Here is a 16,009-nt window from a genome sequence, read left to right on the forward strand (position 1 = left end):
ATATGGAAGATTTGATCTCTTAAATTATCTATTTGTTCTTCGAAAATAAAAATAAAAATTCGTGGATTGATGACTTTATGATAAACTGAAGTCATTCACAGAGACATGTCAATAACGTCTCATTTAGCTGCTCCACTGACAATTCAAAATATCATTAAATACTACACACCATTGTCCAAATAAACAATTACGTGAAGAGCTAATAAATAATGAAAAGGATGGCTTTCGTATCCTACTTGGACATTAAAAAATTTTTAAAAAAATGACAAAGGAAAAAGTTGACAAAGAATATGAATAAGAGCCGTCAGGCCCTACAAGTCATCACAAATGACATCCATATATTTCAACTATTATATAGAAGAACAAGGCGTTTCCTGGGGGCTATCAAAAAATTTAAACAAATGATGGGTCATGGAAGACGACCAAAACCAAATGGCAAGAAAAGAGAAATAGAAAGATGTGAAAAACTTATTTGACGCGGCATGTCTCGACTTTGTCTTTGCCTTTTCGTCTGATTTTTCAACAGCCGCGTAGACGCCCTTTACCCAACGGAAGCCTCTAATGTGTGACTCTTCCTTTTGCCTTTTTACGCTTTAAAAACTTGGAGGCATAAGAAGATTCCATACACATGGGGTGCAAAGAAACCCGTCACATCCCACGTGAATAATATGTCATTTTAATTTTTTTTTTCTTTAATAGAAAAGAGCTCTCATCTCCAATTATGGTATAAATTCACTTTTTTATTTTTCATTTTTTTTCTTTTGATCTTTCTTATAATGGGTCTTAGTATATATATATACTTCATGGATAAATTGCACAAATTATTTCTATATTTTTACACATCTTAATTTTGCAATCATCTTCATGGTATTAACATTCATAAATAAAAAAAATCATAAAATAATTTTTTTTTAAATTATTTAAAAATACTTAATATTTCATTCAATTTTAATGATATAGGTATTATCTTTGATAATTATAAATATTATTTTTAATTGATGAATGCATAAAACTTAAATTATTTTATGATTATTTTTACGTGAATGCATGAAAATTCACTCCTTTTTTTTTCAACTCTTATCTCAACCCATCTTGTAATTATTTTAAATAATGTTAATTTTAAATTATGTCTAATAGATATTATATGGCATTCTTCTAACATCATTTGAAATTATTACAAAGTTAGTGATTTACAAACAAATAGATGGGTTAATTTGGCTCTACCAAATCATTATTTAATACAACTTTTTCTTTGGGGGTCTTTGTCAATAAAATTGGGAGAAAAAACAAACATGTAATTTAGAAAGAGCTAGCTTTATCATTTTGACTTGGCTTTGGGACGATGAACTACTCCCAAGGGGATGTAAACCCATTCAACTTTTACTGCAGGCATGTGTCGATATGAGCCAATATTCTATCTGGGGAGCCTCATATTTTGTATGTTCACATCTGTGAAAGGTTTTCAGGCGTGGAAGCATATGAGAACCCCCCCCCCCCCCCCCCCCCCCCCCCCCCCCCCCCCCGTATGTAGACAGAGCCTTCCAGGAAAGGGACCCATCAACCTCCAAAGTCAAAAATAGGAAGCTTCAACAATTAATCTTTCCTATAAAGCCTTCTCCATTAACGAAGGCCCTCCCACCCACAGGCCTATATCAGAACCAACCTCTTTCTCGTTCAGAATAACAGAAAGACAGATACAAGGCTAGGTATATTATTTTGCATCATCACTCTCAACTCTCATTCATTTCATCCATGGCAGATCCTCAGAGAATCCATCCTGCCCATGACCCTGAGGCTCCGCATACACCCACTGCCCCATTGGTGCCCCGCGGGGCTTCGAAGTCGGACAGAAGCGATCCGACCGAGCAGTATCCGCCCTTTCAGCGGACCATCCCGGTGATGCACTCAAAGCCACCCAAGAAAAAAAGAAGCTGTCTCTGCAAGTGCTTTTGCTGGACAATATCTCTCCTGCTGCTCTTAATCGTTATTATTGCGATTGTTGTTGCAATCCTTTTCCTTGTGTTCAAGCCCAAGCTCCCCAAATACTCCATTGACGGCCTGAGAATAACGCAATTAAGCCTCGGCAGTGACGATAGTTTATCAGCTACGTTTGATGTGAACATCACTGCAAGAAACCCCAACACGAAAATCGGAATATACTATGAAGGAGGAAGCAGTATAACCGTGTTTTACACAGGCACACAACTATGTGAAGGATCACTGCCGAAATTCTATCAGGGTCACAAGAACACCACCGTGCTGACCGTGGAACTAACGGGACAAACCCAGAACGCCACCGGGCTGTTGACGACGTTGCAGGAGCAACGAGAAACAGGAAGCATTCCATTAACTCTGAAGGTTAAGCAACCAGTGAGGATCAAACTTGGGAAGTTGAAGCTGATGAAGATGAAGTTCAGGGCGACGTGCAACCTTGTGGTGGATAACCTAGATGCTAATAATACGATAAGTATTAAAAGTAGCAGCTGTAAGTTCAGATTAAAGCTATAATTTCTTTATTCGTATGTAGCATATATATATATATACTTCTGTATCGATTCATTGCTACTGTCTGTAGCTGTTTTTTGTTGTTGCTTTCCCTAAAGGAAGTGGAGGATCATATGTGATTTTTTCCTCCCCTTGATCAGCTTAGATACATTCAATACTTATTGTATTTTGATTACTAATAGAGATTATATATCTTATTTAAATTCGGAGTCAATGATCTTATATATATTGTGGAGATTGGTAGGTGAGACATTGAAGGCTTAGGGATGAATATTTCAACCCCAATGCCCAAATTCTTGGTCTTGGAAGTGTTCCTTCCCCCCTCCTCTAATACACCGACTACACTCGGACATGGACCCATTCCAAAGTCAATATATGGTAGTAGATTATAGCTCTAACTCCCTTAATTTTTTATTATTTTTTTTATTTTGAAATTATGGGTTCTTGCTCTGTACTCAAACTGAAGATATACAATTGTGTTTCCCTTTTAAAAATATGAGTAATAGCCAATAATCATGTAACCAATGTCACTTTTTCTAGAGTAGTATTTAAGCAACTTATTACATTATGATGTTAGCTTGTTAATGAAGAGTAGTTGTGGAGGCATGGCCCGTTCACAAGCCCATCAAGTCTTAGTTTGAGCTAGCATGAATTGTTTTCTAGAATTTTATCAAAATGTTTGATTTTTGTAAGAAAAATATTTTAAAATATTAAATATATATATACATTTAATTTTTGAAAAATTACTTTTAAAAAACTACAAGTTTGTATTTAAATTTAAAATGATTAAACAAAATATGGACCTATTACTTTGTTGGAAATGGTAGTTAGATCAAACGTTACGAAGTACCTTATGGAGAAACAAAAATTAAAACTAGACACTGGATGCAGGTTTGGCTTCAAACCCAACTCAATCATCCAAGCTAATGATACTTGGTTGAAAATTTCTATACATTAGATATACGTCAATATCATAGACTATGTTTAATTGGTATCTCATATTTGGTTGGTGAAGAAAGAAAATAAATTTGTGGTTAAAAAAATTAAAAATATTTATAAAATATATTGTAAAATAATATTAATGTATGAATTATATATATATATATATATATATATATATATATATATATATATATTGAATAACATAATATAAAAAAATGTATTTATAAAGCTTAACTATTTTAATAAAAAATATTGACTAAAAGAAATTTGATTTTTTAAAATAAGAAGTATTAGAATATAATATAATTTTTATTTTAAATATTTAAAAAATAATATATATATTATTTTATTTTATTTTATAAATTAAATATCTATTTAAATATACTATTTTAAGATTTCTTATTCTTTCGATTTAATATCAAAATATATTATATCTATTGAAAATTATATTATAGGATATGCATTCTCTATCTAATAGGATATGAATCTTACGATATACATATCATATCCTTCTCATGATTCCTTCTCATTCCTATCTTATTTTTATTCATATTTTCACTTGAATAAAGTCGTAAAGAAATGAGACCTTGATTGTAACGTAAACCAACATACGACACCATTTGTGTCTCCTAAACCAATTCTTATCCTCCACCGACTTTGTACATGGAACCTAAATTTTTGGATACCAAAATGACCCATTACGAGATGGGTGTCAGATAGGAATGGCAACGGGGCGGGTTCAGAACGAGTCACCCCCATCCCGACCCCATCCCGTTTATTCAAAACAATTCTCATCCATATCCTATTTTAAAAATTAAACGGGGCGAGGCAGGGCAAGATGAGTATGATAAATTCTCATACCCCCTGCCCCGCCCTGTAACGACCCGCACCCAACCATGTAGATATTGTCCGCTTTGGGCCCAAGGGGGCCCTCACGGCTTTAAAACGCGTCTACTTGGTTAAGAGGAGTCTCTACATATATAGCGTCAGGAACTTGCTCCCCTATCCGATGTGAGACATCACAAATACCCCCCCATGCAGACACAACGTCCTCGTCGTGTCCCATGGGATTGCGGGGTCAAACAGACAAACACCCCTTACGGAGCCAAACAAACCCCCACACCGGGGTCGGGGATCGGCTCTGATACCATTTGTAACGACCCGCTCCCAACCATGTAGATATTGTCTCCTTGGGCCCAAAGCGGACAATATCTACATGGTTGGGTGCGGGTCGTTACAAATGGTATCAGAGCCGATCCCCGACCCCGATGTGGGGGTTTGTTTGGCTCCGTAAGGGGTGTCTGTCTGTTTGGCTCCGCAATCCCATGGGACACAACGAGGACATTGTGTCTGCATGGGGGGGGGGGGTATTTGTGATGTCCCACATCGGATAGGGGAGCAAGTTCCTGGCGCTATATATATAGAGGCTCCTCTTAACCAAGTAGACGCGTTTTAAAGCCGTGAGGGCCCTCTTGGACCCAAAGCGAACAATATCTACATGGTTGGGTGCGAGTCATTACAAATGGTATCAGAGCCAGGTTTCGATCCTGGGACCTGTGGGTTATGGGCCTCTGATACCATTTGTAACGACCCGCATCCAACCATGTAGATATTGTCCCCCTTGGGCCCAAAGCGGACAATATCTTCATGGTTGGGAGCGAGTCGTTACAAATGGTATCAGAGCCGATCCCTGACTCTGGTGTGGGGGTTTGTTGGTCCCGTAAGGGGTGTTTGTTTGTTTGGCCCCGCAATCCCATGGGACACAACGAGGACGTTGTGTCTGCATGGGGGGTGTTTGTAATGTCCCACATCGGATAGGGGAGAATGTTCCTGGCGCTATAAATGTAAAGACTCCTCTTAACCATGTAGACGCATTTTAAAGCCGTGAGGGCCCCCTTGGGCCCAAAGCGGACAATATCTACATGGTTGGGTGCGGGTCGTTACAATTTGTAATGTCCCACATCGGATATGGGAGAATGTTCCTAGCGCTATATATGTAGAGGCTCCTCTTAACCAAGTAGACGCGTTTTAAAGCCGTGAGGGCCCCCTTGGGCCCAAAGCGGACAATATCTACATGGTTGGGTGCGGGTCGTTACAAATGGTATCAGAGCCGATCCCTAACTCTGGTGTGGGGGTTTGTTGGCCCCGTAAGGGGTGTTTGTTTGTTTGGCCCCGCAATCCCATGGGACACAACGAGGACGTTGTGTCTGCATGGGGGGTGTTTGTAATGTCCCACATCGGATAGGGGAGAATGTTCCTGGCGCTATAAATGTAAAGACTCCTCTTAACCATGTAGACGCGTTTTAAAGCCGTGAGGGCCCCCTTGGGCCCAAAGCGGACAATATCTACATGGTTGGGTGCGGGTCGTTACAAATGGTATCAGAGCCGATCCTCGACCCCGATGTGGGGGTTTATTTGGCTCCATAAGGGGTGTCTATCTGTTTGGCTCCGCAATCCCATGGGACACAACGAGGACGTTGTGTCTGCATGGGGGGTATTTGTGATGTCCCACATCGGATAGGGGAGCAAGTTCCTAGCACTATATATGTAGAGGCTCCTCTTAACCAAGTAGACGCGTTTTAAAGCCGTAAGGGCCCCCTTGGGCCCAAAGCGGACAATATCTACATGGTTGGGTGCAGGTCGTTACAAATTGAGCATTTGTAACGACCCGTACCCAACCATGTAGATATTGTCCGCTTTGGGCCCAAGGGGACAATATCTACATGGTTGGGAGCGGGTCGTTACAAATGGTATCAGAGCCGATCCTTGACTCTGGTGTGGGGGTTTGTTGGCCCCGTAAGGGGTGTTTGTTTGTTTGGCCCCGCAATCCCATGGGACACAACGAGGACATTGTGTCTGCATGGGGGGTGTTTGTAATGTCCCACATCGAATAGGGGAGAATGTTCCTGGCGCTATAAATGTAAAGACTCCTCTTAACCATGTAGACGCGTTTTAAAGCCGTGAAGGCCCCCTTAGGCCCAAAGCGAACAATATCTACATGGTTGGGTGCGGGTCGTTACAAATGGTATCAGAGCCGATCCCCGACCCCGATGTGGGGGTTTGTTTGGCTCCGTAAGGGGTGTCTGTCTGTTTGGCTCCGCAATCCCATGGAACACAACGAGGACGTTGTGTCTGCATGGGGGGGGGGTATTTGTGATGTCCCACATCAGATAGGGGAGCAAGTTTCTGGCGCTATATATGTAGAGGCTCCTCTTAACCAAGTAGACGCGTTTTAAAGCCGTGAGGGCCCCCTTGAGCCCAAAGCGGACAATATCTACATGGTTGGGTGCGGGTCGTTACACATCCCATTTAACTTTTTTTGAATTTTTTTTTTAAATTACTTTTAAAATTTTTAATTACATTAAAATAAATAATTAAATTATTATATTTTTTAGAACTTATTTTATTAAAAATATTTTATTATTATCTATATATAAAAAATAGTAAAATAAAAATTAAATTAAATTAAATTTTAAAATTAATTTTATATATAATCGAAACAGGGCAAGGTGGGACAAGGCAATACCCGAACCCGTCCCGGGTTTTTAAAAAAAAATCACAAACTCGTCTCAAACCCGTTTATTAAAATTAAACCCCGTCCCATTAAGGGCGGGGTAGGTACCCGAAAAAACCCGCTCCATTGTCATCCCTAGTGTCTCATATATGTATGTGTAGAGTTGAAGATTCACAGGTTGGAGAAAGATGTATGTCTTGAGGGACGTGTGCTCTACATGCACATTTGAGATACTCCTATATACAGGCCAGCTTCTTTCCCACGCCTCTTTTTTCTTGACACCATAACACAATTTTAATCCATAAATGTGCCTATTTTATCTGAGAATCATAATCATCCCTACTAGCAATTACTTGCGTGTTAATATTGCAGTTCTCAAAGCCTAATACTCAAATTCTCCTTTATCGGATGCAGAGTTTTTAATTCATGGAAACTTTAATCAGCTGCTTGAAAAAGAGTCCTAGCTAGGTTAATCCAGAACTTTTAAAGGCTCAAGCCACAAGCAGTATGTCGTGTTTGAGTAATGTCAAAATCTATGTATTTTATTATATTACTCAACCCAAACCTGACATGAATGATAATCTTGTTAAAAATATAAACTTGAATATTTCATAATTATTAAACAAGCAACATATTATGTAAGTCATTTAACCCATTTAATAATATTTTTCTATATAATAATCAAATTAAGTTAAATCTTATATAATATTTTTCTATATAATAATCAAATTAAGTTAAATCTTGTATATGTTTATTTGATTAATGTTTTAATCAAACATATTTATTACTTAATTGATCTATTTATTTAAAATAAGTCAAATATTGGTTAAATGATTTAAAGATATAATTAAGTTAATAACAAAATTATTAGATGGGTCAATTCATCAACCCAAAAATTACTTATTTATTAAGTGGGTTATACATGTCGACACAAATTTGACTCAAATCCATGTGTATTCAACTCAAACCTCTGAAAAATGTGTTGGGTTCATGCCGTGTTGGCCAATCATATCAAATTTTGTCACCCCTAGTCTGGATTATGAAGAGAAAAGTGATCTTATGTCTTCTATCAAAGCTATTGTTTAATTTCAATAAACTACAAGTTATATATATCTAATGACTTATTTTAATCTTTCTTTATGATAAAAATGAAATTCTAAAAGCTTATGGTGTATTTGGAAATTATTTTTTAAAATAGTTATCTGTTCTTCAAAACAAAAAACACAGATAAGATATTTGGCAACGAAAAACTGTTTGTTGTTTTCTGTTCTTAAGACTAAAATATATGGTGTTTTTAGATAATATCTTTGAATTATTTTCTATTATTTTTAATTATTTTCTTATGATTGTTTTAAAAAATAATTATACAAATATTTAGAATAATTAAAAATAAAATACTAGGTATAAAAATTGTTTTTAAAATATTAAAAATAGATTAAAAATATTTTAAGTTTTCAAATATTCATTTGTTCTACAAAAATTAAATAATAGTTTTCAAAAGCTATTCTTAAAAACTATTTTTCATAATTATTTTCAAAAACAATTGACTTACAAGCTCTTAGCCACCATTTCTTGGAAGCTAGCTGATAACACTATTGATGAGATCAATGACACTCAATTTTTTCTTTTTTTCTTTTTTTCTTTTTTTTGGCACAATCACACGTGTTTATAAGAAAACAATTTCTTTTATAAAAAAAATGATAGTTATGAAACTATTTTAGAAAATACAACATTTTATATTCATGTTAAAGATCTTCTTTTCAAAGAAGATTTCAGCATAAATTCATAAGTTATCTTTATACTAAAATCATATTTTGAAAATATCATTTTATCTTTCAATTGTTTATATCAAAACCATCATTTTGAAAGAAAAAAAAAAATTCTACATGCAAAATGGATAATATTTTTAAAATTAATTAGTTAAAATGATGAAATAAATCCCAAAGTTATGAATTTAACTTTTTCTGTATTTTTATTTGAAAAGTAAGTTTGTTTTTCTCATAAATATCTTTTATTATGTTAAGTATTTATAAATATATATTTTTTTTTAAAAAGTTATTTTTACAATAAAATAGTAAAGGTCTTTTTATTAAGATGAACCTAAAAAATAACGAAAGGTAACCCATATTTTTAAAAGTATCAAATTTTTTAGATATTTTATGAATTATTATCCTTTAAGTAATATTATTTAAATAAAAAAAATCCCATATAGTGGATTAGTTAATTAATGTTGTAGAATAAAATTTTTTTTCTGACAAGAATTTTTCGGAATTTTGTATAAATGCTCAAGATGATAATGGGAATAGCAATGGACAGTTCAATGATGGTGCTTCGAGAAAGGGTCAAACATGAAATCATGATTATAGTATCACTTCATTATGGTGATGGTGATGTAAAGACAAGAATAGAGAAGAGAATGATGATGATGATGGTGGTGGTAGTTGTGGAAGAATGCTATCACTTCGTTATTAGTTTCTATTTTGTTTTTATTTGTTAATTTGCATAATATCTTTTGAAAAATAATATAGAGAGCATGATTTTCTTAATAATTTGTTTTCATTTCGCTCTATTCTTATTTCTCAAATTTTATAAAAGTTAAAAATAATATAAAATAAAATAAGAAGCCTTTCTGTCCCTTTCTCAATTTATCTATATTACATATAAAAGTAAGAAATATGTAAATTTTTTTTTAAAAAAAATAATCTTATCATTTTTATTATATACGTTTATATCCTATCATTATTATATGTAATTAATTGAAATAATGTTTTTGGACAACCTATAAATTTGTTTAAATAATGATTATTTTTTATAAAAATTATCATTATTTAAAAAAGAAAAAGAAAAAAGAATTTGATTGAGATAATAATTCTTTTTTAAAAACTTAATTTAGATAATGTTTCTCTTTTAAAAAAATTATCATTATTTTTTAAATAAAATAACTTGATTTAGATAATGATTCTCTTTTAAAAACTTATCATAATTTTATTTTTCATTCTTAATTTCTTCAATAAAAAATATAATTAAATTAAAATCAAATAAATAAATAAGTGGTTTGTGTTGTAAAATAAATAAAAAATAAATAAATAAAGAATAAACAAAAATACTCAAAGAAAAGCATAAGGTTAGAAGAAAACTAAATGAATTTTCATTAAAGGTCTCCCCTTTTATAGGGAATCACAAATAGATATACATCATTATGGATTATCATCCACAAGTTCCCACAATCCGATAAATTTTCATATTTTATCACACCCCCCCCCCTTGGATGATCATAAGAATATGTCTCATTAAAACCTTACAAGGAAAAACTCTGGTGAAATAACAAGAATGCAATATTCTTTTGGACTACTACATTTGTCTCGTTAAAAACTTTATTAATAAAACCCAGTGGGACAAAACTTAGACAAAGGAAAAAGAGTACAATATAGTGATATTCTTATCAATTAGTCGTCTCCCACCCCTCATGTTGACATGATTATATTTTTTCTAGTAACGTAACATGGAGATATTTGAGTTAAGGTATTCCAATGAACTTCTTAAGTATGACAATTGGTAATGCCTTTGTGAATAGATTTGTTAAATTGTCACTTGATCTTACTCGTTGAACAACATTTTAATCATTCTTCTGGAGCTAATGAATTGTCACTTGGGCGATATATGCTTAATTTTATCACATGCGTCCTTTTTTAATCTGTGTAATGCATGCAACATTATTTTCATATAACATGGTAATATTAATGGAGGGTAATCCACACGTTTTCAGTGTTTGCTTGACTAAGATATTGCCGTACCACCATAGGTAAATACATACCTTGTTTGAGATCGAGTTTTGTGGGAGTCTGAAAGATAGCTAACATCTACATATTCAAATAATTGAAATTCTTATCCTTCTAAATAAAATAGACCCATGTCATCGTAGTACATGTTTTATTCTATTTCAATGTCTCTGAGTTGGTGTAGAACTATATCTTGTAACTAAGTTAATATGGAATGCAATATTTGGTCATTTATAATTTTCAAAATATATCAATGCACCAATAATAATAAGATATGGTGCTTCTGGACCAAATAATTTTTCATTATCTTCTTTAAAACGGAATGGGTCCTTTTTCACTTCAAGTGAACGAACATCATCAAAGAACTTAATGGATGTAATTTACCCATATGAAGTTTTTTTAAGACTTTCTTTGTATATATTGACTAATAAACTAATATTTTATTTGAAAAGTACTCAATCTGCAAGTCGAGACAAAAATTTTGTTTTCCAATATCTTTCATTTCAAATTTACTTTTCAAACAGTCAACTATTCTTGTAAGTTCTTCAAGAGTTCAAATAAAATTCAAATATTCCACATATACTATAACAATTGCAAATATTTCATATAATGAATATGCATAGGCAAATAAGGTAATACACATGTACTTCTCATTTCAAATATTCAATGAGGTAATTATATCACATGCCTTTGGATTGCTTAATTGATACAAGGATCTGTGCAGCTTAATTAAGTACATGTTATAATGTTTTGAATTAGTTGTCTAAGGCATTTGAAATCCTTCAAGGATTTTCATATATATATATATATATATATATATATATATATATATATATATATAAAGATCCGTATAAATTTGTAGTAACAACATCCATGAGATGCATATCTAGTTCTTTTAAGACTACTAAACAAATTAGATATCTAAATATGTTTGTGTCCATCATAAAAGAATATGTTTCCTCATAATCAATACCAAGTCTCATGATTTCATTTTTCTCATTACATTTTCCTATAAATACCCATTTATATCCGATAAACTTGACAACTTCAGGCATTTGGACTAGTGGTCTAAATAATTCACATTTTTCCATCGAGTCTAATTTCGTTAAGATATATTCTTTTCATTTGACCAGTCTTTTCTATGTTGGCATTCATCTATAGTTTATGATTTGAAATCTTTATCATTTCTTATGATGTTAATAGCCACTTGAAAAGAAAATATATTGTCAATGACAAGAGTATTTGTGGATCCCTCATTTTGCACCATGCGTTCCCACTCGATGGCGAACTCGTTTTTTTATTTGCGAAAATTTGTTTTAAAGAAAAAGATTTGGAGTCATCACTTATTTTTGTTTTATTTTTAAAGGGAAAACAAAATAAGAAAGAAAAACCCTAAGTGTAACTCCTAAAGGAAAAATAGGTCGGTGAAAAATCGAGTCTGGGTCCGAGGGTCAAGTTACCTATTGGGAAGGTACAGTGGTGAGTCGTAACACTCCTTTAAGTCCCTAAAACGAGTCTCTACTAAATAAGGTGAGGTAAGTATGGCAATTGATAAGGAAATCAATTAATACCAATGAAATAATCAAATAATAAAATGAAACATGCATGAGAATAAGCAAAGCGGGAGTGTGATCGTACCTTAGCAGCAAATAATAGTGCGTTATCATGAAACAGGATTAGTGCACAATAATGAACACAAAATATATCATATGTGTCACAAAACAAAGTAAGAAATCTTTAATGGCAATTATGCACTTCACTCAAATCCTTTTTTTAAAAATATCATGGATGTTGGGTCCCCACCAAAACCCAATTGATTTGCATGAATTAATCCTACAAATTCCATTATTTTAGAATTATGAAAAATTCTTTCATGCTTATTAAAAATTGAGAAAAAAAAAAAAATAGGGGATTTTTTATGACCTTAAACCCTAATGAAGGAAGGAAAAAAGGATTTAAATTATTAAAAAAAAAAAAAAGTGGCGTGAAAAATACTTTGAAAACCAGAGTGGAATTAAAATTATTTGAAAATTGGAGTTTTAAAAATTATTTGAAATTGAAGTTTTGAAAATTAAATCTAGAAATTGAAGTTTTGAAAATTGAAAATTTTAAAATTAAATTTTTGAAAATTATTTGAAAATTGAAGTTTTGAAAATTAAATCTGGAAATTGAAGTTTTAAAAATTGGAATTTTGAAAATTAAATTTAGAAATTGAAGTTTTGAAAATTATTTGAAAATAGAAGTTTTAAAGATTAAATTTGGAAATTGAAGTTTTGAAAATTAAATCTGGAAATTGAAGTCTTGAAAATAATTTGGAAATTGATGTTTTGAATATTAAATTTAGAAATTGAAGTTTTGAAAATTATTTGAAATTTGGAGTTTTGAAAATTGAAGTTTTGAAGATTAAATTTGGAAATTGAAGTTTTGAAAATTAGAGTTTTGAAAATTTTTTGAAGATTGAAGTTTTGAAAATTAGAGTTTTGAAAATTATTTAAAGATTGAATTTTTGAAAATTAAATCTAGAATTTGGAATTTTGAAGAATTATTTGAAAATAAAAGTTTTGAAAATTATTTGAATATTGAAGTTTTGAAAATTAAATCTAGAAATTGAAGTTTTGAAATTTGGAATTTTGAAGAATTATTTGAAAATAAAAGTTTTGAAAATTATTTGAAGATTAAAGTTTTGAAAATTAAATATAGAAATTGAAGTTTTGAAAATTGGAATTTTGAATAATTATTTGAAAATGGAAGTTTTGAAAATTGAAATTTTTGATAATTATTTGAAAATGGAAGTTTTGGAAATGAAATTTGAAAATTGAAATTTTAGACAATTATTCGAGAATAGAATTTTTAAAAAAATTAAATTTTTAACATCAAAAGATGAAGAACTAAGAAGACCGACACTTGGCTTTTCAGGTTGCATGTCAAAGGTGGCCATGCAAGAGTGGGCCCAATGAGGTAAGGCAGGTACTAGATCATTAGGTATAGCCAACTCCATTGCTTTGCTGGTTTGTAACCACACAATTTCAAAGTTCGTTAGTGTGTTACAATTGGACACAATATCCCACAATCTTAATCTTGAATCAGAATCTGCCCTCTGAAGATTTAGTAACAACACCATAAGTAGTGGCATGGTCCTGACTAGATAGCCTCTCTGGATGCAGTCTCTATCTAACCAATCCTTTGGCTTGACTTGAAGTTCTGCCAATAGCTAACTGTTTTGAACCACTCCCATAAGCAAATTTCTTTTGTGGTACACGGGATCTAACATTTACACTTTGGCTTGCTGGCAAGGACTTTAACATTGGAGCCTTATTCGCAGCAAAGCGTTCAAGGGGAGGTGGGTGTTTACCAAGCTGTTATTGGGACTGATCTCCTTTTAGCTGGTTGTAGCCATTGTTGTTTCCGCCATTTTTTTGTTTCCACCTTTACATTTGCTTTTGTTCTTACAGGCATCCAAAGTTTGGGATTTCTGATTTTTTTTTTTTTTTTTGCTTGCTTAAACTTGTGATCCTCCTCATCCGCGAGGATTTTTGAACAATTGAAGCAAACACACCACATAATACTAAGGACAGTTTTCATAATCCTGATGTGGAACATAGGTTTAACAAGTTCTAGGTGCTCGAAATGCCTAGGACATTGGGCCATGTTCACTGCGCAAGTCTCGCACTTCATCTTTTTGTCAATTGTATCGAGCCAAGGATCACTCAACCCTCCTGGCTTCGGTTTTCCTCTCTCTGTTGGAATCTGCATTAGAACACCAATGAGGTCACACCCATCAAGGTCAAAATGGAGGATAGAATGTGAGAGGGCATACCCGCAATGCTAGGAAACACAACACTCGGAGCATCATCTCCAGAAAATCTAGCCTTAGCCATTCCAATTCCATTATCGCAAACAAGAGGTTGAACATCCTCAGTTTCTGTCATCCCTTAATTCCTATACTTCCCAATTATTTGCTCATCCTCTGACACAACTCTCACCAGGTGGCTATTGGAGCTTAGGAGGTTGTACTAAGCTTGGGAAAGGTAGCCATGCAAGGCCGAAATCACATGCACATGGGAGTTATATACCTCTATCTTGTCTTAAACGTTGCTAAGCTTTCATGTACTGACTTCATAGAACCTTACTTCCCATCTCCACCATCATTTGTGATCAAAACGATGGTCTGAATTCTAACAGATTTGGCCAAGAAATGATCAAACACAATAATCCCATGGAGGTTTCAATGTATCAGACTTCCACAAATGCTTCCCAAACCCATATTCCATAAACGTCTTCATCCCATGATCACTACCCACACATCTTAATGCTCTATATTTGTAGTGCCCAACTCCTCATAAACAAACATCAAAAACAGGGGAAAAACATGAAGAAAATATAGTACAAATGAAAGAAATGAAATGAACCAACCATAGCCAATGTTTCATGTTATAATCAACGGGCTCATATTGGTGGGAGGAAGACAAGTAGATTCAAAACCAAGCAAAGGCATAAAGCAGAAATATCAAACAACTAGAAAAACAACATATTCACGTTATTTTATGGACAAAGTCGCAGAAAACAGAGATGAGCATAACAATGGAAAATATTAGAACCAGATTCCAACGAATAACAAGTGGTCATCACCATCTATTCCCAAGCGAGTTAAAATATCTAGAAATCAATAAGAGAGAAAGAAAGGCAGTATGGCCAACAAATTGAACAATAGAAACGAAATATCCATACTTTGAAGACTCCTCTCCAGACATGTGGAATATCGGCTTCCAACTATCTCTTCTCCTCCAAAACCAATCGATAACCCTTTCGTTTCTCTTTCATCTCCTTCCCTACTCATTTTCCTCCTCTCTCTTTTTCTTTTCATGTTCCCACGTCTCACTCAAACCCCTGAATATCAGAAAACTTGCCTGTCATCCCCAACTACTCTACTACTCCCCGTTCAACAAAAAAAAAAAAAAAAAATCTCTATCCCTAACCACAACCATGGCAAGGTGGTCATGTCTTTGCCACATGTCTCAGTAGCTTACTCACCCCTAGAAGCCGTCCCCCACTCCCAAATAAAATGCCCAACCCACTCGATCCAAAAAGGGGTCTACAGTATTTCAACCCCATTTTTCTTCATACATAAGTAGGTAATTGAGATTTCATCATTATCAGGTACTTGTACCTTTTCAGGAGCTAATTGTATAATATATACCTTTCCTAGGGCTACTTGTTTTAGCTCTGCCTCTTCAAGGGTTGATTGAGATTGATCAATCATTTTAATAAC

At 33.5% G+C, this 16,009-nt stretch overlaps 1 protein-coding gene across 1 annotated transcript; it reads left to right on the plus strand.

Moving 5' to 3' along the window:
• The first annotated feature begins 1,635 nt into the window (after window positions 1-1,635).
• Window positions 1,636-2,719, plus strand: LOC117912287 (NDR1/HIN1-like protein 6). The gene has a single exon (XM_034826820.1). It carries the CDS (start codon window positions 1,753-1,755, stop codon window positions 2,506-2,508), a length of 756 nt encoding a protein of 251 aa, XP_034682711.1. The 5' UTR covers window positions 1,636-1,752; the 3' UTR covers window positions 2,509-2,719.
• The last annotated feature ends 13,290 nt before the right edge of the window (window positions 2,720-16,009 follow it).

Source organism: Vitis riparia, chromosome 4 (assembly GCF_004353265.1).
Source record: "Vitis riparia cultivar Riparia Gloire de Montpellier isolate 1030 chromosome 4, EGFV_Vit.rip_1.0, whole genome shotgun sequence".
Taxonomy (NCBI): domain Eukaryota; kingdom Viridiplantae; phylum Streptophyta; class Magnoliopsida; order Vitales; family Vitaceae; genus Vitis; species Vitis riparia.

Bases quoted from the DNA above. Each gene is read 5' to 3' on its own strand.
- LOC117912287 (XM_034826820.1), top strand. From the start codon at position 1,753: ATGGCAGATCCTCAGAGAATCCATCCTGCCCATGACCCTGAGGCTCCG.